This window comes from Falco naumanni, chromosome 11, assembly GCF_017639655.2.
Source record: "Falco naumanni isolate bFalNau1 chromosome 11, bFalNau1.pat, whole genome shotgun sequence".
NCBI classification, from domain to species: Eukaryota; Metazoa; Chordata; class Aves; order Falconiformes; family Falconidae; genus Falco; species Falco naumanni.
Genome location: NC_054064.1, coordinates 14,176,887 through 14,195,429, shown reverse-complemented (window position 1 = coordinate 14,195,429; position 18,543 = coordinate 14,176,887). Strand labels below are relative to the sequence as shown.

The window sequence follows — 18,543 nt, the reverse complement described above, 5'->3', positions numbered from 1 at the left end:
CCGTGCAAAGCTTCATCATCTTCCTATAGGAAATCTTTCAACACTTCACAGTGACCTGCTTTATTATCTGTTGACTCAGTGGCTTTTTAAAAAGTCGTTTAAGTTCAGAGTTAAGTGCATGGGTGTTTGGAATTGCGTTCTGAAGTTTCGCTCCCCTGCTTGCAGATGCTTCTGCTACTTACTGCCTTAGCATATACAAACCCAAATGGTCTTAAGCATTCATGCACAAATTAAGCTGCACAGGTAGATGATACAAATTGAACATATCTCCCACGTTGTGTTTAAAATGCTTTAAAAAATCTCAAGTAAATACCTCCATATCCCATAAGGTAATCCTGTAGCAAACAACATGCAAAACAGCATTATTAAATACTTCTTGTGATTTAACAGTTGTATCAGCATTTTTGTAACTGAAACAGTGAGATATTCTTAAGATATAATGACCACAAATTATGTGGCGCCATGGTTAAATGCTTAGACTTCGAACATGGGACAAAATCTGGTATTAAACACCTGAGATTACTACTGGGAAATGTTTCCGTTCTTTCTTGTAAACAGTTTGCTGCCGGTGTCAGTACTACAAGTAAATTTCAAAGAAAATACACTTTCCACTGACAGTCCTTAAAGACTGGACTTCAGTCCTGCCTGTTATTTTTATGAATTTCGGTACTGGGTATAATTTATTCTTAACCCATAGGAAGCATGTACTAACAGCTTAGTATTTTTGCTAAGTATATTTTACATTTAGAAGTTCCAAAGGACTTTGTGGAAGTCTTTTAAGTCCTTCAGGAAACAAGTATTTTGAAAAACTTGTCAGAGTTCTCTAGTGCATTTAACAATAGATTTCTTGGCTGTCTCTTGGAAGTGGGAGTGGCAAGCAGACAAAAGAGAGCATGGTTGCCGTGGTTATGTCTACAAAAAGCAGTTTGAGAGACTAAGGATTGTGTCTTAGTTCTTGGATAATGAAGGAGCTGAGCTAAATCTGTCAGCGCAATAATGAGGAAGCTTGTTTCAAGCCTTTTCTAGTCCAAAGCCATAATGCAGCAGAAGAGGCTGTTAATGGATTGCTGTCATGTAACCAGAGAATTTAAACTTCCATTAATAATTCAATATTTTAAAATGGAAATATTTGTGTCATTTATTGCACTATTCTGTCAGTGTATATAGGTATCTTATTTCGATTTATTTTCTTTAAAACAGATGAATGTGATGAAAGCCCAGCTTTCTAGGCTTATTCTGTTTCCTACCTTGGAGAAAAGCAAATACTTGTCAAACATGATAACTATTAAAAAGAAATTGCTATAAACTATATTGTCTTTTTGTTCCACAGATGACGAGACACTCCTGCTTTGTTTTTCTGTTCTGTGGGATATTTTTGCCCAGAATCCTTGGTTTTCCACAGACAAACACCTCAATTGATTGTGATTCTCTGTTACCAAACTATGAAGCCGAACCACAGTCATCTGCACCACCATATATTATTGCTGTATCTTTTGATAACTTTGAGCCAGGAAATGAAATCAAAGGTAAATAATCTGAATGACATAAAACCTTTATCTGTGTCTCCCAGAATTACCGTTTTTCACCAAAATTCCCCCATTTGTGTCTCAGTCTAGTTTAATTTATTTTTAAATTTCAATTTCAAACTCTTTCATCTATACCTGAGATATTAATCTTTTTTAAAATGTTAACATGTGTATATTGTGTAACTGAAAATATATTCTTTTTTTATTTTCCTTATCTAATAAATATATCTTGATTTTATGTTACAGTCTTTGACAAAATTAAAATTAAATGGGACAGCTGGCTAAACTGGACTAATAGCTAGTTGCTTTTTAACTTTGTATTTGAGTGTTTGCTGTTGTACCAGGCCTCTGCAATACAAAGGGATCCTAGTCATTAGACATTCACATGCCATCAACTTAAAGGAAAATAAAGATTCAGGATGAAGTATAAGACAGCTCAAGAGTGAGACATTTTGAGTCATCCTTCTAAGAGCTGCATCCCAGATTTTATCAGATTGCAGGAGGTGGAGCTATGGTGGCTTAAACCACCTTTTTGTTTTCCTAATCCAAATTGCTTGCTGGATGGAACACCTTGACAGCCTTGTTTCTCCACACTGTGATGCCATCTCATGGTGTTGTCACACTTTAAGTGGCTTGTGAATGCTTCTTTTTCTAGCCATTTGCTAGAAGCAGCGAGGAAGTATTAGTGGGTTGTAACGAATCACATGTCCTTTGTTGATCTCAGTGGCTGAAAAGGAGCATTATTCACTAAGTAGCTACTGTCTGGCTGGGATTCTGTTTTACCTGAACCTAGTGGCATGGATGTGCTTCCACAGAGAGTGATATGTAGGGAGAAGAATGGAGAAGCGTTAGAGTCCTGGTATACCTACCATTCTTGGAAGAACATCTGTGGGTAGCTCCTTTGAGGATGGGAGAGCTGTTTGATTACTGATAGATATTTTTAAAACAGTAATGCCAGCAAAATGATGGATGGCACTAGTTTTCTATTGCTTCAAATTGTAAGCATCGGGTACCTGTTCTCAGGGAGCTGTATTAAGTTGCCCTTCCATTGAGTATGTTGCAGTGCATGGCATGTGCCAGCGCACTTACAGTGTGTGCTGTAACACATCTGTGCTTGATTTAACACTGCATTCAAACGCTGGATGTCATCCTTCCTGTGAGACCTATAAAAAAAGGTGAATTAGAACTGCAAGTTGATGACAAATTGGAAGACTAATTATGCAGCTGTTCGGAAACACTAAATTATCAAAGTCTAATTGGTCCTTGCCTTGACTTCTGTGTCATTCTGAGTTTATCAGTCCTTATTTTTAATGACTACGCATATCTTTGGGCGTAAACCATTGTTCTGATGTTATTTGTGAAGGTGCGCAATATTGGCATTAGCAGAGCAAGTTTGTGATAGATCATAACAAATTTGATTGTGCCCCTTGAAATTTAACTTTAATTTGGATACACAAAACATGAAACTGCTCTCTGCTATATTTTTGTGAGCTCCTTCAGTAACAAAATTTGCATAAAATTGGGTAGTTCATAACTATCATTTTTTTGCATTTAATATAGAACATGAGAGCCAAACTGTCTAGTTTATCTTTTTCCAGTTGTAACATACACACACACACACACAAAAGGTTCTGCAATGTAGCCTTAGGCAAAAGTTAATCTTTTCTTTTGAAACAGAGGTAGAAAGAAATGCAGTTCTCTCTCACCCCTAGCTATTTTGATTTTGTAGGGCTGATTAGACAGAAAGTAAATAACCTTTTGGTCAGCAGGGCCATTGGCCAATGTTCTTAGTGTGCATGGGAAGCAAATAAGATTAAGAAAGTTGTAGTCATTTGATAAAGGATTATTACTTTTAAAATTGTCAGTAAATCATATCTTTATGTTTCTTTACATAGAAATGCCTCTCCAAATTTCTTCCTTTTCCATTATTACCATTCCCCTGAAAATTAATAAAAGCTGTAATAATCACAACATTTTTAAAAATTGTACAAGGTTTTAAGTAATTCCTGTACATGTAGGCTTGTGCTTTGGGGCGAGGGAAATTAGTTGTTAGACTTCTAAGAGGTTTTCATTGTGTATGAAGCTTAAATTTCTCAAAATGTCTGTTTTCACAGTGACTCTAGAAGCACTTCAAGGTGTTGGTTTTAAAGGATTTAATCTACAAGCTCGAGAAATAGATGGAGATGTTCCTGTTGGTACTTTTAAAATTACAGATCCAAACACTAAAGCCTTGGAATGTCATAACATGACGGTATGTGTTCAGTCTTACTTACTTAAGCTTGATTTCCTTTTAAATACTTTTATCGGACTTCATAGACGTAGTGAGCATTTTTTGTATGGCAAAGTTGTTCCATCAGTAGAGTTTAAAAATTTAGACTTTCTCAAGAAATACATATATCTTGTATATGTGATATGAATCTAATGTAGAAGCTACCTGGCACTTTTTAGGAGGACATCAGTGTTACCTGTTGTAGTAGAGACAGTTCCTCATAATAAAGGTAAAAGTCACTTTTGCATCTTATATAATTATATGTATTTCTCTTTAATTGCAGAATTCAGCAGTAAGTCAAGCAAATTCAGATGTGAAACAGAAAGTTACAACAACATGGATTGCTCCACATGATGTTAAAGATCTTCAATTTATGTAAATAATTGTTTAACTTTTTTTTGCCTTGAAATTTGATTTCTATGGATTATTTTGAAATGTGTTTGTGTTGCTATTTCTGATGTTCTTGACTTGCCATAATCATAGTTTTTTTCATAGTTTGTCGTAACTTTCCACTGTGTCCATTAAGTAACATGATTTCCATTTCAAGGTATAATTATAAAAGGTAAACACTGTCCTATGGATGTTAATATATGTAAATAATTTCATTAAGCACAGTGTTATTAATGGATCTTTGAGTAAACAGTTTTTACACTTCAATCACTTTAATTATAAGAGCAACAATATGAATTTAACTAGTTCCCTGAATAAGTGAAGTTCCAATGCTATTCAATTTCAACTTTTTTCATTTTATCCTATGCTTAAGGTGACTTTTCTTGCAGATCTGAAGCTTGTAAAAATAGCATCTGCTCTAACAATATGCATGTTTGATGTAATTGGAAAGCATCTAAATATTTGATAGCTTGATATTGTTTGAAGTGTAGATTTACAATAGGGGCATTTGGCCTTGTTGCATTAAATCTTGAGGAATACAGAAAGGGGTGAAAGAACACAAATTAAAACCACAATCATTTCCACTCATTAATGCTATGAAAATCAATTCACAACCATAGATACAGATTTTTTGAAGCAGGAAAGAGGTGTGACAATTTTTATGGACATTTGAGCTGGTACTCTCCACTGCAGTCAGTGCTCCTTCATAGAGTCCATTCCTTTTCTGCCCCTCCTCAGCACCTATTTTATTTATCTTCAAATTGATGTTGGATGACAATACAGTAACTGGAAAAGTGTTCTGTGAAATGATGATGTTCTTTTCAAACTTGTACTGTATACCCTTAAAACCAAAACAGAGTGGATTTTCTTGGCTGGGAGTAGGGGGGAAGGAGAGTTTATTAGTATTTTATACTGAAATATTTTGATAGAAAAATAATAATTATTTTATTTCCTTTCCAGTGCAACTGTTGTTCAAGATTTGGAGAAATTTTGGGTTGGAATTCAAAGCAAAACTCTCACACCTACACATTCTCCATCAGTTAATGGGACAGGAAAAAGTAAAAGGAAGGTATGTTTTGAGTGTATTGGCATACTAGAAATTAATACAATAAATTAAAAAATCTTTGACTTGATACAAGACACACATTTGTTGTCATGTATTCATTAACTAAGGTGGCCAAAATCATTAGATATTTTCAAAGCTTTTAATTTAAGTATCTAGTCCTCTTTCTAAATTGATGAAAAAATAAAATAAATATTATTTCTCCCCCACAGAAATAAGGAAACTAATAATTAGTTATCAAAACAATCCATATCATAAAGGCAAATAAAACTGGTCATAAGAACTTTACTGTAATTCTCATGTAACTGTGCTATTCTTAACTGCTGCCCCAGTCCCTGGGAACTATAGCTGCATAGCATATTCTTAGGAATGCATTTGTTTATTTTTTGGTCAAGAATTATGCTTATATGAAACATCTGAAATATGATAGGCAGCTAAATTAAAGGAAGTATGTTCAAATCTACCATATTGGTTCTTGACTGTAGCAACACTGATTTACGTTACCTTGTGGTCTAACCAAGAGTGAATACCTGTCTTCTATCCCTTGCTTTACCAGAGGTATTTCCTGTTTCCTATAATAAATCAGGGTGGTTTTTTTCCAGTAAATAATTTGCAAATGTTTCCTCTTTTTTTTTCTTTTTTTTTTTTTTTTTTCCACAGCTTATGATAGAACTAGAATGTAACAAGGTAAGAGCAATTTCTCTTCAATTTCCCAAATTTTGGTTACCTCAGATTTAGAATTCCTATACTACTGGTCCACTTGTTTCATGGTTGTAGCATGAAGATTATGTGGTACCATTCAAGAAACTTTCCTAGCAAGAGCTCATTTATGCTGCCAATTTTGCATGCGGTTTTGAAGGTGTTTTTATTTTTTATTAGTGAACATCAGTTCTCAATGTGTAAGGTACTGTAAGCAAGGAAACACTTCCTCACTCAGACCATGAATGTGAATTCAGTCGACTTCCTGTTTAAAATAGTCTGGTATTTATACACCAGTCAATAAACAGTAACTGGAACCTATACTTTCTTGCAGCGTGGAGGGACTTACACAACACAAGGCCGATGCATCATGGTAAGTATTCTTTCTCCAAAGACATTGCCATAGTGCTAATTGGCCAAGACCTCAAGACCTAGTCAAGAGCTGCTTCTAGTAACACCTTTATCCCTCTTGTCACTCAGTTTATTTTTCTTTTTTTGACAATTTACTTTGACTGATTAAAATCCCAAACTCTCTAAATGGTTGTCAGCCTTGTTACCGTTTCCTCCTGCAGGTTGTCGCTTGCTAATCTGCAGTAATTTCTAACCGAAGTTTTCTTTTTTCAGTCTTCCCTTTTTAGTCATAGTGCTGGCTTACTTTTCAAGATCACTTACTTCAACAAATCTGAAACCTTGCCTTTTGCAAATTATGATCTAGATATAAGATTTAACTTTATTATTTTTTTCTGAAAACTATCACCTACAGCTCAGTGAAGAAGCCTCTTTTTCTTCTTGCTTTTTCCCCAGAAAATATGCCCTACATTTATAATGTCAAGTGATTACACAGTCATATCAGTAAAAAGTTTTTATATACTTTTTAATGATCTTGACAGTGAAGTCTCTTCCTCAATGACGGACATCAAGTGTATAAGGCCAGATAAAAAAGGGTGCAAGCAGCAGAAATATGTTAATTTATACCAGCTGCTTTAGTATAGTTTTGATTATTTGGCTTTAAACATCTCTGAAATAATTTTCATAATATCAGTTGGTAGAATGAAGTCACAGAAAACTACTTCGTGTGTTCTTCCTTGTCCCACCAAGTAGATAATTCTTTCCTAAAAATCACTTATATAAAAATAATCTTTCTGCAAAATAATAAATAGCATTTTTCTTTCTTTACAGGTTGGACCTTCTGGTTCCTCTCAGAACAGCTATTCGGGCAGTAAGGTAAGAGTTCCAGCTTCCAACATTTGCACTTTTCCCTCTAGTAACCTTGAACAACTAAAATTCTGTAGCTACAGGGTACTGAGGTGATTTAATACAGTACTGAAATATCATCTTTGCTAGTTAACACAGAATGCCAGGGTTTTTCATCCAGTAAACTGTATGTTCAGTACCTGGACTAGGTTCAACTACCTACACTCTGTTGAACTCAAGTAGCTTGCTCAGTATTCTTACCTCCAAAATGCTTCACCACCTCTGATTTCATGCATTAAGCATTTTTATCAAGCAGTAACTTGACCCTTTTGAGGAAAAACAATAAAATTCCTTCCATCTTCCTAGAGGATTCCTACCTATGTGTTCAGATGTGCATGCAAATACAGTCACAAACCATTGGTTTTATAGTTTGAGACAACTGGCATGAGAATGAAGCTGTACTTATTAATTCATTAGACTATTTTTCTTTTTTATAATCAAGAAAAAAGGGCTAACTATACTTGTGTGTCACTGTCTTCTCCATTAAAACTTGCAAAATTTCTTCAAACTTCACCAGATATTCATGCATATATTAAAGTGCCAGTATAACGTCTGTATCACTTTTAACACCCGATTATATTTGCAGTTCAAAAATTTGGGTATTTCACTGCCTAGTTAGCTTTTTAAAACTTCTGTGGTATGTATGTCTGTATTCTCATTGATCACTTTCACTCCTTTAATCACAGAAATACATGCTTAAGTTTTACTCTATTATCTCCATCACTGTAATACACCTGTTTGCACTTGAACTGTCAGATGCTTTCTGGTATGTCTCCAGTTTCTTGAATAGAGCTTCTCAAGGATATATTTCTTTACTACTTTACTAATGATTGTGTTTGTTAGTGAATTATCTGGTAATATTCCATTTGTTCAGTTTTCACTGCTTGTAAGTGGAATTACCAGATCCTGAGACATAGCAATTATTTTGATATATATACTAAATACTGATTTTCTTCATTGTATTTCTTTCATATGCAATACATACTCTTTTTGAAGACTTGAGTTGATTATCTTGTCACATAACTACCTGAAGTTATTGGTTTTTTTCTAATATACAGACCATTTAGTAAAACAATTTGTGGATTTTGAAAGGTCACATGACCAATGACAAAGTTATGAAATCCAGATGATGACTAATGTCTCATACTAAATTGGAATTGTTACAGCCAGTTGCCAGTGAACTGGTAAACTCTGTTCTTGCTTGTTCCATATTTGCACATACATGTTGTCAGTTGCACAGCTTTTCATGCCATAAACAGCAGGGCTTTTTTTTTTCCTACACACCCCACTCCCACCCCACCCCCCACCTTTTTTTTATTTTACATGGAAATATTTGACTTCTGTTTTAATTTCAGAGTGGAGTAGTTTATACAATAAGCAGGAATGGATGTGGCCCTGTAAGTACTTTTCTTACATTTATTTGTTTGTCCCCTACATAATTATAGTAACTCCTAGCCTTCAATTGCATTATTTATGTACGTGTTCATGTGGGGAGTGTCCGTTACAAATAGAAAATAAAGAAGAGAAAGCTAGATTAGTATTACAGTTTATTCAATGATCTGAAGTAGCTGGCAAACAGAGAAGTTTAAAAATTAAATAGAAACATGTAGATAATAGAATAATGAAAAAAGGACCGGAAGGGGTTATCTGTTGCACCAGCATTACACTCATTATACAGGTTGTCTATTCTCCCCTTCTACCCAAAACAAGACTGGCACAAATTGGTCTACATGTTCTAAGTTGTTCCTCCCCCAGAAGTAATCACACAGATGTCTACAATAACTAAGGCTACTTCAGTTTTTCATTCTTTTCATGCAGCAGGGAAACTTGTGAAATTATGAATCCTAGACACACCAAGCCAGTCATCCAGAAATAGGTGAAAGATAGAAAAGTGCTCTCATGTGGTGCTGAATACATAGCTGAAGCATTTTTATCAAGATGGTGACTAATTGTGTGGACTGAAATACTTGCAGATTTATGTCAATTATATATAAATATTTTGGTTTCCTTTCAGCATTTACAAGATAAGATTTTTATTTTTTAACACAAAGTTATTATGCTTAAACATTTACTTAGTATAAAAAATGAGAAAAAAGCCATGAATGATAAATGAAACAGTCAAGTTTACTCTTTCTGTGTCAATGACAGGGGTTTTGTTTGTTTTTCACAGTATAGCAATTAAAAAAAAAAAAAGTTAGTCATATAGTTCTATTGCTAAGCTCTATCAGTTGCCACTTCAAAGTAGAAAAATGGCGATGAGTCAGCACCAAGAGGAACAATGTTTCCAAAAATGTAAAATATTTATGTCTTCAGTACTTGTAAAATGTAAAATTCATCACAATGTCTATTGGGTTTTTGCAAAGAGCAACAAAATTACAGTTTTGGGGGAGACTATTGATTGTATTAATAGTAATAAGGGAGATTTACTTTAAAAAGGGAGCTGTTACTATTTATGCTGGATGCTGTTATTTTATATTTGATAGACTGTAAATCAAGAAGGTGTTAATTTTTTGTTTCTTTCCAGTTTCTGTCTCCTGATTTTTACATATATGTGTACATACTTTTTACATACATAATAAGTTTGAGTAACAAGCATTGTATTAAATCTTTATAATTTATTTCTATTAAAATAATGTCGTGACAGTGCCTGGTTTAGGATGTTTCATGAGTGCCACTAGATAATCACTAATATTCAAAGGGCTAATGTGCCTGGCTCTTACATTCACACATGGGTGTTCATGCATTAATAGTGGAGAGAACAATACTCTCCTTGTCATCTATTCTTTACATACCCTATATAAGGATTGGTCAGAATTGAGGGTGACTAAAGTATACCTTTTCTTCTTAAGCAATTATAGAAGAGAAATAACTGGTTTCATTTTCTTCTTAGGGAGGTGCTGCTGATGCATATAGCCAAAACGCCTGTAAAGATGTAAGCTGGTTATACATGTATTTACTGATTGTCTACTACTGTGTTAGCTCATCACCTTAGTGCAAACTGCATTTGGTTCTCTTCTGCAGAGCTATATTATTCTTCCTAAATATATTAAGGAAAATGGTAGTAGTCCAAGGTGGTATTCTCAGATTAAACCCCAAAATTAAAAGGTGTTACATTGTCACTTCCTTGAAGCATAATAATTTATGTTATAGGGGCTACTCATCACCTATTATAAACGCCTAATTTATTAACCTACTAAAATGTCAGCATTCTTACTGTATAATGCTTTTTATCTGTTGGAGTAATTAACTTTGGATGTTGCATATTGTACAATATTATTTGGGTTTCTTTACTATCTTTGTGTATTAATCCAATAATCCTTTAGTTAGTAGAGAAATTTCTATTGTCAATCTCATTTATTTAATTTTCACCTGAAAACAGATATATTTTGAAATCTAACATGTTTACATTACTTGCTTTCATGATTTTAAAAATGTTATCAGAAAGACAACATACCCTCTAATGTTTGTTGGGATCTCAAACCCTAGCCAAGAAACTGCTTAACCATATGCTTAACTTTAAATACATCATTAATTTTATTAATTTCTAAATATTAAATAATTTAAATGTTGTTTAATATGTAACTGTAAACTGTATTTGTGATAGAGCAACATTAATCTTAAGACTATAGTAAAAAAAAAGTTGGAAAACTTTCACTTCATTTACTTTTAAGCAAGTTCAGTATGTATACTTTACTATTGCCCTACATTTATTTAAGTATGGATGAAATCAGTTTGATTTGTAGTATACATCCTCCAGGGAAAAAAGCAATGACTTCTAGATATAATTAACAAATCACTATATAAATAAATACCTGATTTATGTTTTTATTTCAGAGTGCATCCTCATCCAGCAGTGGCCTTATTTATGGCAAGGTAACTATGTGCTTTCCAACAAGTTTTCAGTTTCCTAAGCTACTCAGAAACTAAGGAGTTATGCCCAAATTTTACCAAACAATAATAAAAATCATGGAAGGGGATGAAGGAAGACTGTCTTCAAATGGTTAAGTAATAATCATATTTGGAAATAACTTCAACAGATGAGTCACGTGTTTAGTGGATGTTAGAATTTTGTTACTTCTGCTTTGCACAGAAACTCGATTATATTCTGTAAATGAACACCCGTTACTTTTGTTGTGATTTTCCAAAAGTCAGTGCTTTTTTGGGATAATTACTAAGAATTAAAAATATTTTTGTGGCTTTTGCCTGTGCAATTATACATGTGGGTTGATGAAATGGAAAACTGCTGCACATTATTTTAAACTTCATTTAACACCTTTCTATTCTTCTGGTGCATCCCATTTATTGCAGTAAATATTTCAATGATAAGGCCTTTAGTTTTGAGGGGGTGGGTTCTGCAGTTTGGATTGGTTTCTTTTTTGATGAAGATAGAAGAGATTAACTTTTTTTACCAATAGATTAGGTTTTTTATAAACAATTTCCAATCTTATGTTAGAGAAAACATTTGCTGCTTTTATACAGTGCTGTGTAAAACTAGAAAAATAATTGGAGTTTGTAGAAAAAAAAAGTTAAACCAGTTGATTTCAGTTGTTCATTTATTAATTGCCACTACACTAATAATTTTGTTTAGAATCTTTTGTTTGGTACTCTTGAGAATTTATTAGCTATAATGTTCTTGTGGAAAATAGTGCTGTAGTTAATTTGGCATGCATTTACTTAACCAAAGATTCTTCATTCTTTACAGTCTGTCCCTTCAAGCAGTTCAGATTCCACTAAGAAGGTAAGCACTCTCTTTTCAGTTCAAAGGGGAAAAAATTCTTCTCGTAACTTGGCATGACTCTTTATTTCAGTGGTACTACAGTTCCTTTTACCGGTTAAGACTTCTAAAGTTTTTAACCCAGATTGATTCATATGATTTGAATCAGTTTGGTTCTTAGATGCCTTATACTAGCTAGCTGTGCTGTGGTGGCTTTTGTTGATAGTTGACTTAACTGTATATAAAATAAAAAAAAATGTTTATGGGGATTTGTTTTTAAAAAGTTAGGATAGTGATTGTGATTAAGATTTTTAAGGATATAGATGATATAATTATTATTCAGATGGGGCTGGAGAGTGAGTATGACTCAAAGTGAAATCAGTAGTATTTGTATTACTGTTGAATTTGACTTATAATATTTACGTGGACCCTTCCTCTCAATTCTGTCCCCAGGAAACTTGGGCCTAATACTGTGGTGTGTTCAGTAAACACCAAGTGTACCCATTCGTTTTTAAAATGTCATACTTCTCTACAGTTCTTTACTTTTGATAGCACCGAATCTTCTCTTGCTTTTTATACCACTGGATAATACAAACTGGTTTCCATAAAAAAAAAAAAAAAAAAAGGAGCGGGGGGACACACGACTTTGGCTTAACTTTTTTGAATTAATTCAATATTAAGCCTCTTTTTGGCATGATACTGAATAAAAAGAAAATAAATTGATCTTCCAGTTTCGGTTGGAAAGTTGAAGATCAAAAAGGACACACAATATAGGCCAGCGGATATGGTACAATATATGAAATCCTGCTTCTGCCTTTACAGCTGAGTCATTGTGTGACTAGAAGCAAGTCTTTTACCTACTTAGACTCTTTTGTAAACCATGTATACATACATATTTTTCTTTGCTTGGTAGTGTGCATTAAAATTTTCTGTAAAAATGGTATTTTATAGAAATTATTATTCAGAGCATTATTATCAGTCTCTAAATTTAGAAAATTCTGTATTATTAATTTTTCTAACGTATTTAACTATTTAAATAAACACTATGATGAGTAAACTGCTTTCTCTGATTTCTCTATAGGTAGTGGTCATTGCCAACAGCAACCCTTTTCCACCTGTGGTAAGCGGCTTTTCTCTACAATACTCAGAATTTTGACTTAAAAATCTTTCAGATATCTGCATGCTTAATTTGTCGGAAAGATTCCTGGTACACAGAGACAACTCTTTGATGGGCAAGGTTTACCCTAGGTGCATAATTATCTTCAGGCAAAGCCAGTAGTAAGATAACTACAAATCTCATGATTCTAAGACTGCTGTTAGTACTTGGAGAGATATTTGGATTAGGTGCAGCTTCCAGGTCTCTCAATGCACACAGTGTTTATGTTCCTGAATACTTTTGATTTTCTGTTTCTATCGCAATTTTCTTCTGTAAATTAATTTCCTTTATCATTTTAAACTACTACATTTCCACACTGCTTATATGGAACTCCTAGTCAGTCAAAAATAAGCTTAGCCTTAAGGTAGTTTAAGTGAGTTTGTATGACATAACATTTGATATATACGTTTCTCTGATGTCTAGTTTCTAATCAAACATGTTGTTGTTCTAACCTGAATGAAGATTAAGATGTATTTGTTCTCTGCTATCCTTCCCATGTCTTTTTCACATTTGGTTGTGTACTGCATTGAAAAGACAGGGCCCTTTTTCTGCTGAAGTATTCTGTTTGAACAATCCCTTGACAAAATAATTAAAGATTGTTTTGTTTCATTTGCAGCGTCATACCTACCCCCAGGTAAGTGTACTTAATTTTCTTACGATTTCTAGCATAGCAACATAGTTTTTACGGGGTCAAGCCAGTTGCCTTCAGGATGGTGTGTACTACCTTCTTACATTTGTCCCTCATGCCCCATAATTCAGCAAACAAATGACTGGATCAGGAATTAAATTAATATGTGTGCTGATATATGTCCAGTGCAGGTAGCAGTGAGATGAGTTGGAGGGATGATGATTTCTTAGCTTCGCTCACCATATTTGGAAAAGCCAAGTTGACTGGCAGTGCAAAAAGGGCACAGCCTGTACTCTGCTGCTTTTCATGTAAGCTGCAATAGAAGCAGATGCAAGTGTAGAAAATTATTCAGTAGGGTTGGACTGCCTCCCCAAACTTTCAGAGCTGATGATAAACTAGTTTAAAGCTGGATGTTAATAATTTGATACTTAGTACACCACACGTACCACCTTTCCCTTTGTTCTCCCAAGAAAAACAGAACAACTTGCTAAATGTGTTGCATTTAAACAAGTCAAATTAAATGTTCCCTGTTGTGTTTTTTTTTTTTGTTTTCGTTCTTTCTTCCAGAGTTTGGGAAGTTCTGCTACTAGGATCATAATACAGGTAGACATTCTTTCTCCATTATACTTGAGTTTTACCTGAAGCCCTGTCTCAGTAAACTAAATAATGGTTCATCTCTTTGGGAATAAATAAATATGGATAATTTAAAGATAATTTATGGATATCTTAGATATCCACAAACTGCAGCAGTGTCGTAGGGTGTTTCTGTGGTTACAGCAAAGTGGACATCCTACTTGGTTGCCGATTAAAGACCAGTGCAGCTGTTTTTTCTACAGTCATAAAATCTGAAAACCTCTATATGCTAATTCCATAGTGCTCTCAAAATTTGCAGGCATTAACCACCTCAGTCCACTCAGGAAGGAGGATGCAATTCTAGAACTTAAGCTTGAATGTTATTTGATATTAAATCAAATACGCATAACCTGCACAGTTCCTTGTTCATTTAAACAGTATTTTTTTAATGGAAACAACTTCAGCATTATTTCTTAAATTTTAAAAATAACCCTGTTAGTTAGTACTTAGGTCAATTTCTGTTTGCTGTTGTATTTATAACATTACTTCTTGATAGCCAGGCACTTGGAAAGTTGATTGCAACCCAATCTCATTAAAAGCATTTTTGTAAAGTATTATGAATATCACTCAGGCATATTTTTTTCTGGGTCCATTGCAATTTTAACCTACCTACCACTCCACAGTTTAGGCTTTGCTTCCTTCATATGATAGTCCTTCAGATGGTGACCACAAATTCTCACTTTCATTGAAAGATCAGTAACGGGTTACCCCAGCTGAAAATTGTCTTTGGAAAATCATTGCTTTCAGTTACATTCTTCCATAACTAGTGATGAAGGCTGGCAGAGAAAGGAATAAGATTTCCTTGTTGTTTCACTTCTGAATTTAGTATAGTGTTTTGATTACACAGGTTAAATATTTTCAATGTGTGTGTGTATATATATATAAAAGAAGAATATTTGATTGCTCTCATAAGCCATGTACTTCATGGGAACTGAAAGATTTTCTGCAGTGACTTCTCCTTTGGTTAAATTGTAACTGTAGCTTTTCAGGTTTTGTTTTGACAAAGCCTTTGTCAAAAGTTTGTTGTGCTTATTCCTGAAAAAATGGTCATCATACGAATATAAATATATATAAGTTCAGTGGCAATTTGTGTGATACATTTGAAGGACAGAAATATTTAAATTCACTTGAAATACTTTTAGCAATTTATTTATGAAGGATCCTTATATATTGAAGTATTGAACATTGTAGCACATGGAGATGGCATAAATAAACTAAGAAAGTGCGTAAGGAACTCTCTGGCTTTCATAGTGTCTAGTAGGCATAAGATAGAGTTCTTTTTTAAATGTCTCAGTACATAAGCAGTTCCTCTTAAAAACTTTTTTTTTGTTTGTGTTTGTTTGTTTGTTCCTGTGTAGAGTGGACAAAGACAGCAAAGCAGCAGCAGTACTTCTGTTCAGGTAAGTAAACTTAAAAAGAACTAGAGATATTCCTGTAGACTTCACTAAAACAGAGCCATCAGAACTTGGAAATAATTTATTTCCTACATATTTAAATGTATTTCACAGGGTGCACATATTTCTGTTTCTCTAATTTTTGTTCATGAAGTTGTCATCTGATATTGGTGTTCAAATATTTTTCTTTGGAATGCTCCTAAATGTATTTCCATGTGTGACTGGTTGAAGTGAAATAACTATTCCACACAATACATCCTCTAAAAGGTGAACAAAAGTCATGGCACTGAGAGGAAGTGATTCTAGGCTCAGTATCACACCATAAATCCCGTACAGGTAGATACAGTCCCCATGTATATTACATCGCAAATTTCCAAAAGCTGTGAAGGATAGTTGATTATCCATATTAAAAAGGATAGAAAATCATGACTGTGGACCTATGTGCAAGATAAAGCTACTTCTGTGGAAAACAACTGCGTGAATTTAACGTATACTAACATAATTATAATATAAATTGTTGCTGAGTAACACATGAAATATTTATGGCATGAATTCATGTATGAATGCTCATTGGACTTCCTCCTCTTTGGGGAGGGGGGAAAATAAAGGCAAATATCTCTCAATATTCTCTGTATCATTACATGCAACTAGAAATGTTGCACAAGGGTAGGTATGAATTCAGGAACACAGGGAAGCCAGTGCTCAGCCTCACAAATACTCAACATGACCATGGCTGACAGTTTGTGTCTCCACTTACTTCATGGCTTTTGCTGAGAGTAGGACAGCCTGCTGCACAGATGCTAGCATACTGCTCTGTGTCCTTTGGCTCAGGAAGAGCCTTTGTGAGAAACCCTTGTGCAGCTGCAGCTCCATAAACGTTATGCTCTTTAGAGAAGCCTCCTTGTCAAGATGGAAATTACCTTCTATTTATTTTTTTTTCAAGGGTTCCCAAGTCAGCCAGTCCTATGGCCAGGTGAGACTTTCCTGCTGAAATGTATTGAGCTTTTTGGTAGGGGCCTGCCTTGTAAATGGACTTTGGGGGTTGGGGTTTATTTTTCTTTTCCTTCCTGGTGGTGTTGAGTGGTCCTTGATTTTTGGTTTGTACCACTGAATTACCGTGAAGGAAAAAGAACATAGTTCAGAGGAACTTCTAGTGCAAATGGGCATTTCTGTTGTGGTTGAGCTGAGGCTACAGCTTAGTTTACAAATGACTTCTTGCCTTTCCTACAGGGCTACCAGCCTCAAGGTGGCAGTTCCTATAGCCAGGTAAGCATCAGCCAGTCACCAGTCAGAATCAGCATTTGAAAAAGCGGAGCACCATGGCACTGCAAAAACACTTAGCCATCACTCCTTCAGTATCTCCGAATTTCAACTTTAAAGGACACTTTCTCTGAAAGTGTGCTTTCTCACACTCAAAATTTGCCCACGTACTACTTATTTATCTCGAATCTCAGCAATGTGAAATCATTGCTCTCGGCATCATCACGAGGGCCAGGGGGAAGTCTGCCTCTTTATACTGCCCTGCATAGCTCTAGGAGGTAGCTGCTTGCTTTTCCTAAGGGCAGGCTGGATCCCTTACAAAAGGGAAGTAACCAAACGGTGTCCTTGTCTTAGGGTGGGCCAGGTTACTCGGGCAGCAGCACTTCTTATGGCCAGGTAAGCAAACTGGATGTTCTGTAGGCACTTCTTTGCTGATCCCTCTGAGACTGGCACGACTGGCAGATTTTTCAAAGTGATGTTTCCTTTAGTATTCTGTGTCTCGATTTGCTTCGTGGCTTTTGCTGAGAGTAGGACAGCCTGCTGCACAGATGCTAGCATACTGCTCTGTGTCCTTTGGCTCAGGAAGAGCCTTTGTGAGAAACCCTTGTGCAGCTGTAGCTCCATAAACATTATGCTCTTTAGAGAAGCCTCCTTGTCAAGATGGAGATTACCTTCTATTTATTTTTTTTTCAAGGGTTCCCAAGTCAGCCAGTCCTATGGCCAGGTGAGACATTCCTGCTGAAATGTATTGAGGTTTTTTGGTAGGGACCTGCCTTGTAAATGGACTATGGGGGTTGGGGTTTATTTTTCTTTTCCTTCCTGGTGGTGTTGAGTGGTCCTTGATTTTTGGTTTGTACCACTGAATTACCGTGAAGGAAAAAGAACATAGTTCAGAGGAACTTCTAGTGCATATGGGCATTTCTGTTGCGGTTGAGCTGAGGCTACAGCTTAGTTTACAAATGACTTCTTGCCTTTCCTACAGGGCTACCAGCCTCAAGGTGGCAGTTCCTATAGCCAGGTAAGCATCAGCCAGTCACCAGTCAGAATCAGCATTTGAGAAAGCAGAGCGCCATGGCACTGCAAAAACACTTAGCCATCACTCCCTCAGAATCTCTGAATTTCAACTTTAAAGGACACTTTCTCTGAAAGTGTGCTTTCTCACACTCAAAATTTGCCCACGTACTACTTATTTATCTGGAATCTCAGCAATGTGAAATCATTGCTCTCGGCATCATCACGAGGGCCGGGGGGAAGTCTGCCTCTTTATACTGCCCTGCATAGCTCTAGGAGGTAGCTGCTTGCTTTTCCTAAGGGCAGGCTGGATCCCTTACAAAAGGGAAGTAACCAAACGGTGTCCTTGTCTTAGGGTGGGCCAGGTTACTCGGGCAGCAGCACTTCTTATGGCCAGGTAAGCAAACTGGATGTTCTGTAGGCACTTCTTTGCTGATCCCTCTGTGACTGGCACGACTGGCAGATTTTTCAAAGTGATGTTTCCTTTAGTATTCTGTGTCTCGATTTGCTTCGTGGCTTTTGCTGAGAATAGGACAGCTTGTTTAG

The 18,543-nt window shown here is 35.3% G+C and overlaps 2 protein-coding genes across 2 annotated transcripts in view; both read left to right on the top strand.

The window, feature by feature from the left end:
* Positions 1–487: 487 nt before the first annotated feature.
* On the top strand, positions 488–15,783 carry LOC121095698 (putative ferric-chelate reductase 1). Its single transcript, XM_040610873.1, has 16 exons — positions 488–502; positions 1,331–1,526; positions 3,641–3,777; positions 4,079–4,170; positions 5,146–5,254; positions 5,909–5,935; positions 6,282–6,320; positions 7,127–7,171; positions 8,557–8,598; positions 10,092–10,133; positions 11,036–11,074; positions 11,904–11,939; positions 12,997–13,035; positions 13,688–13,705; positions 14,267–14,302; positions 15,691–15,783. The coding sequence occupies exons 1-16, from the start codon at positions 488–490 to the stop codon at positions 15,754–15,756; spliced, it is 978 nt and encodes a 325-aa protein (XP_040466807.1). The 3' UTR covers positions 15,757–15,783.
* Positions 15,784–16,606: 823 nt separating this feature from the next.
* The window catches only part of LOC121095694 (loricrin-like), a 36,232-nt gene continuing 34,295 nt past the window's right edge, over positions 16,607–18,543 (top strand). The window contains exons 1-6 of the mRNA XM_040610868.1: positions 16,607–16,699; positions 16,957–16,992; positions 17,341–17,382; positions 17,681–17,710; positions 17,969–18,004; positions 18,353–18,394. Coding sequence (XP_040466802.1) covers positions 16,607–16,699; positions 16,957–16,992; positions 17,341–17,382; positions 17,681–17,710; positions 17,969–18,004; positions 18,353–18,394 — 279 coding nt within the window. The remainder of the gene's footprint in view (positions 16,700–16,956; positions 16,993–17,340; positions 17,383–17,680; positions 17,711–17,968; positions 18,005–18,352; positions 18,395–18,543) is intronic.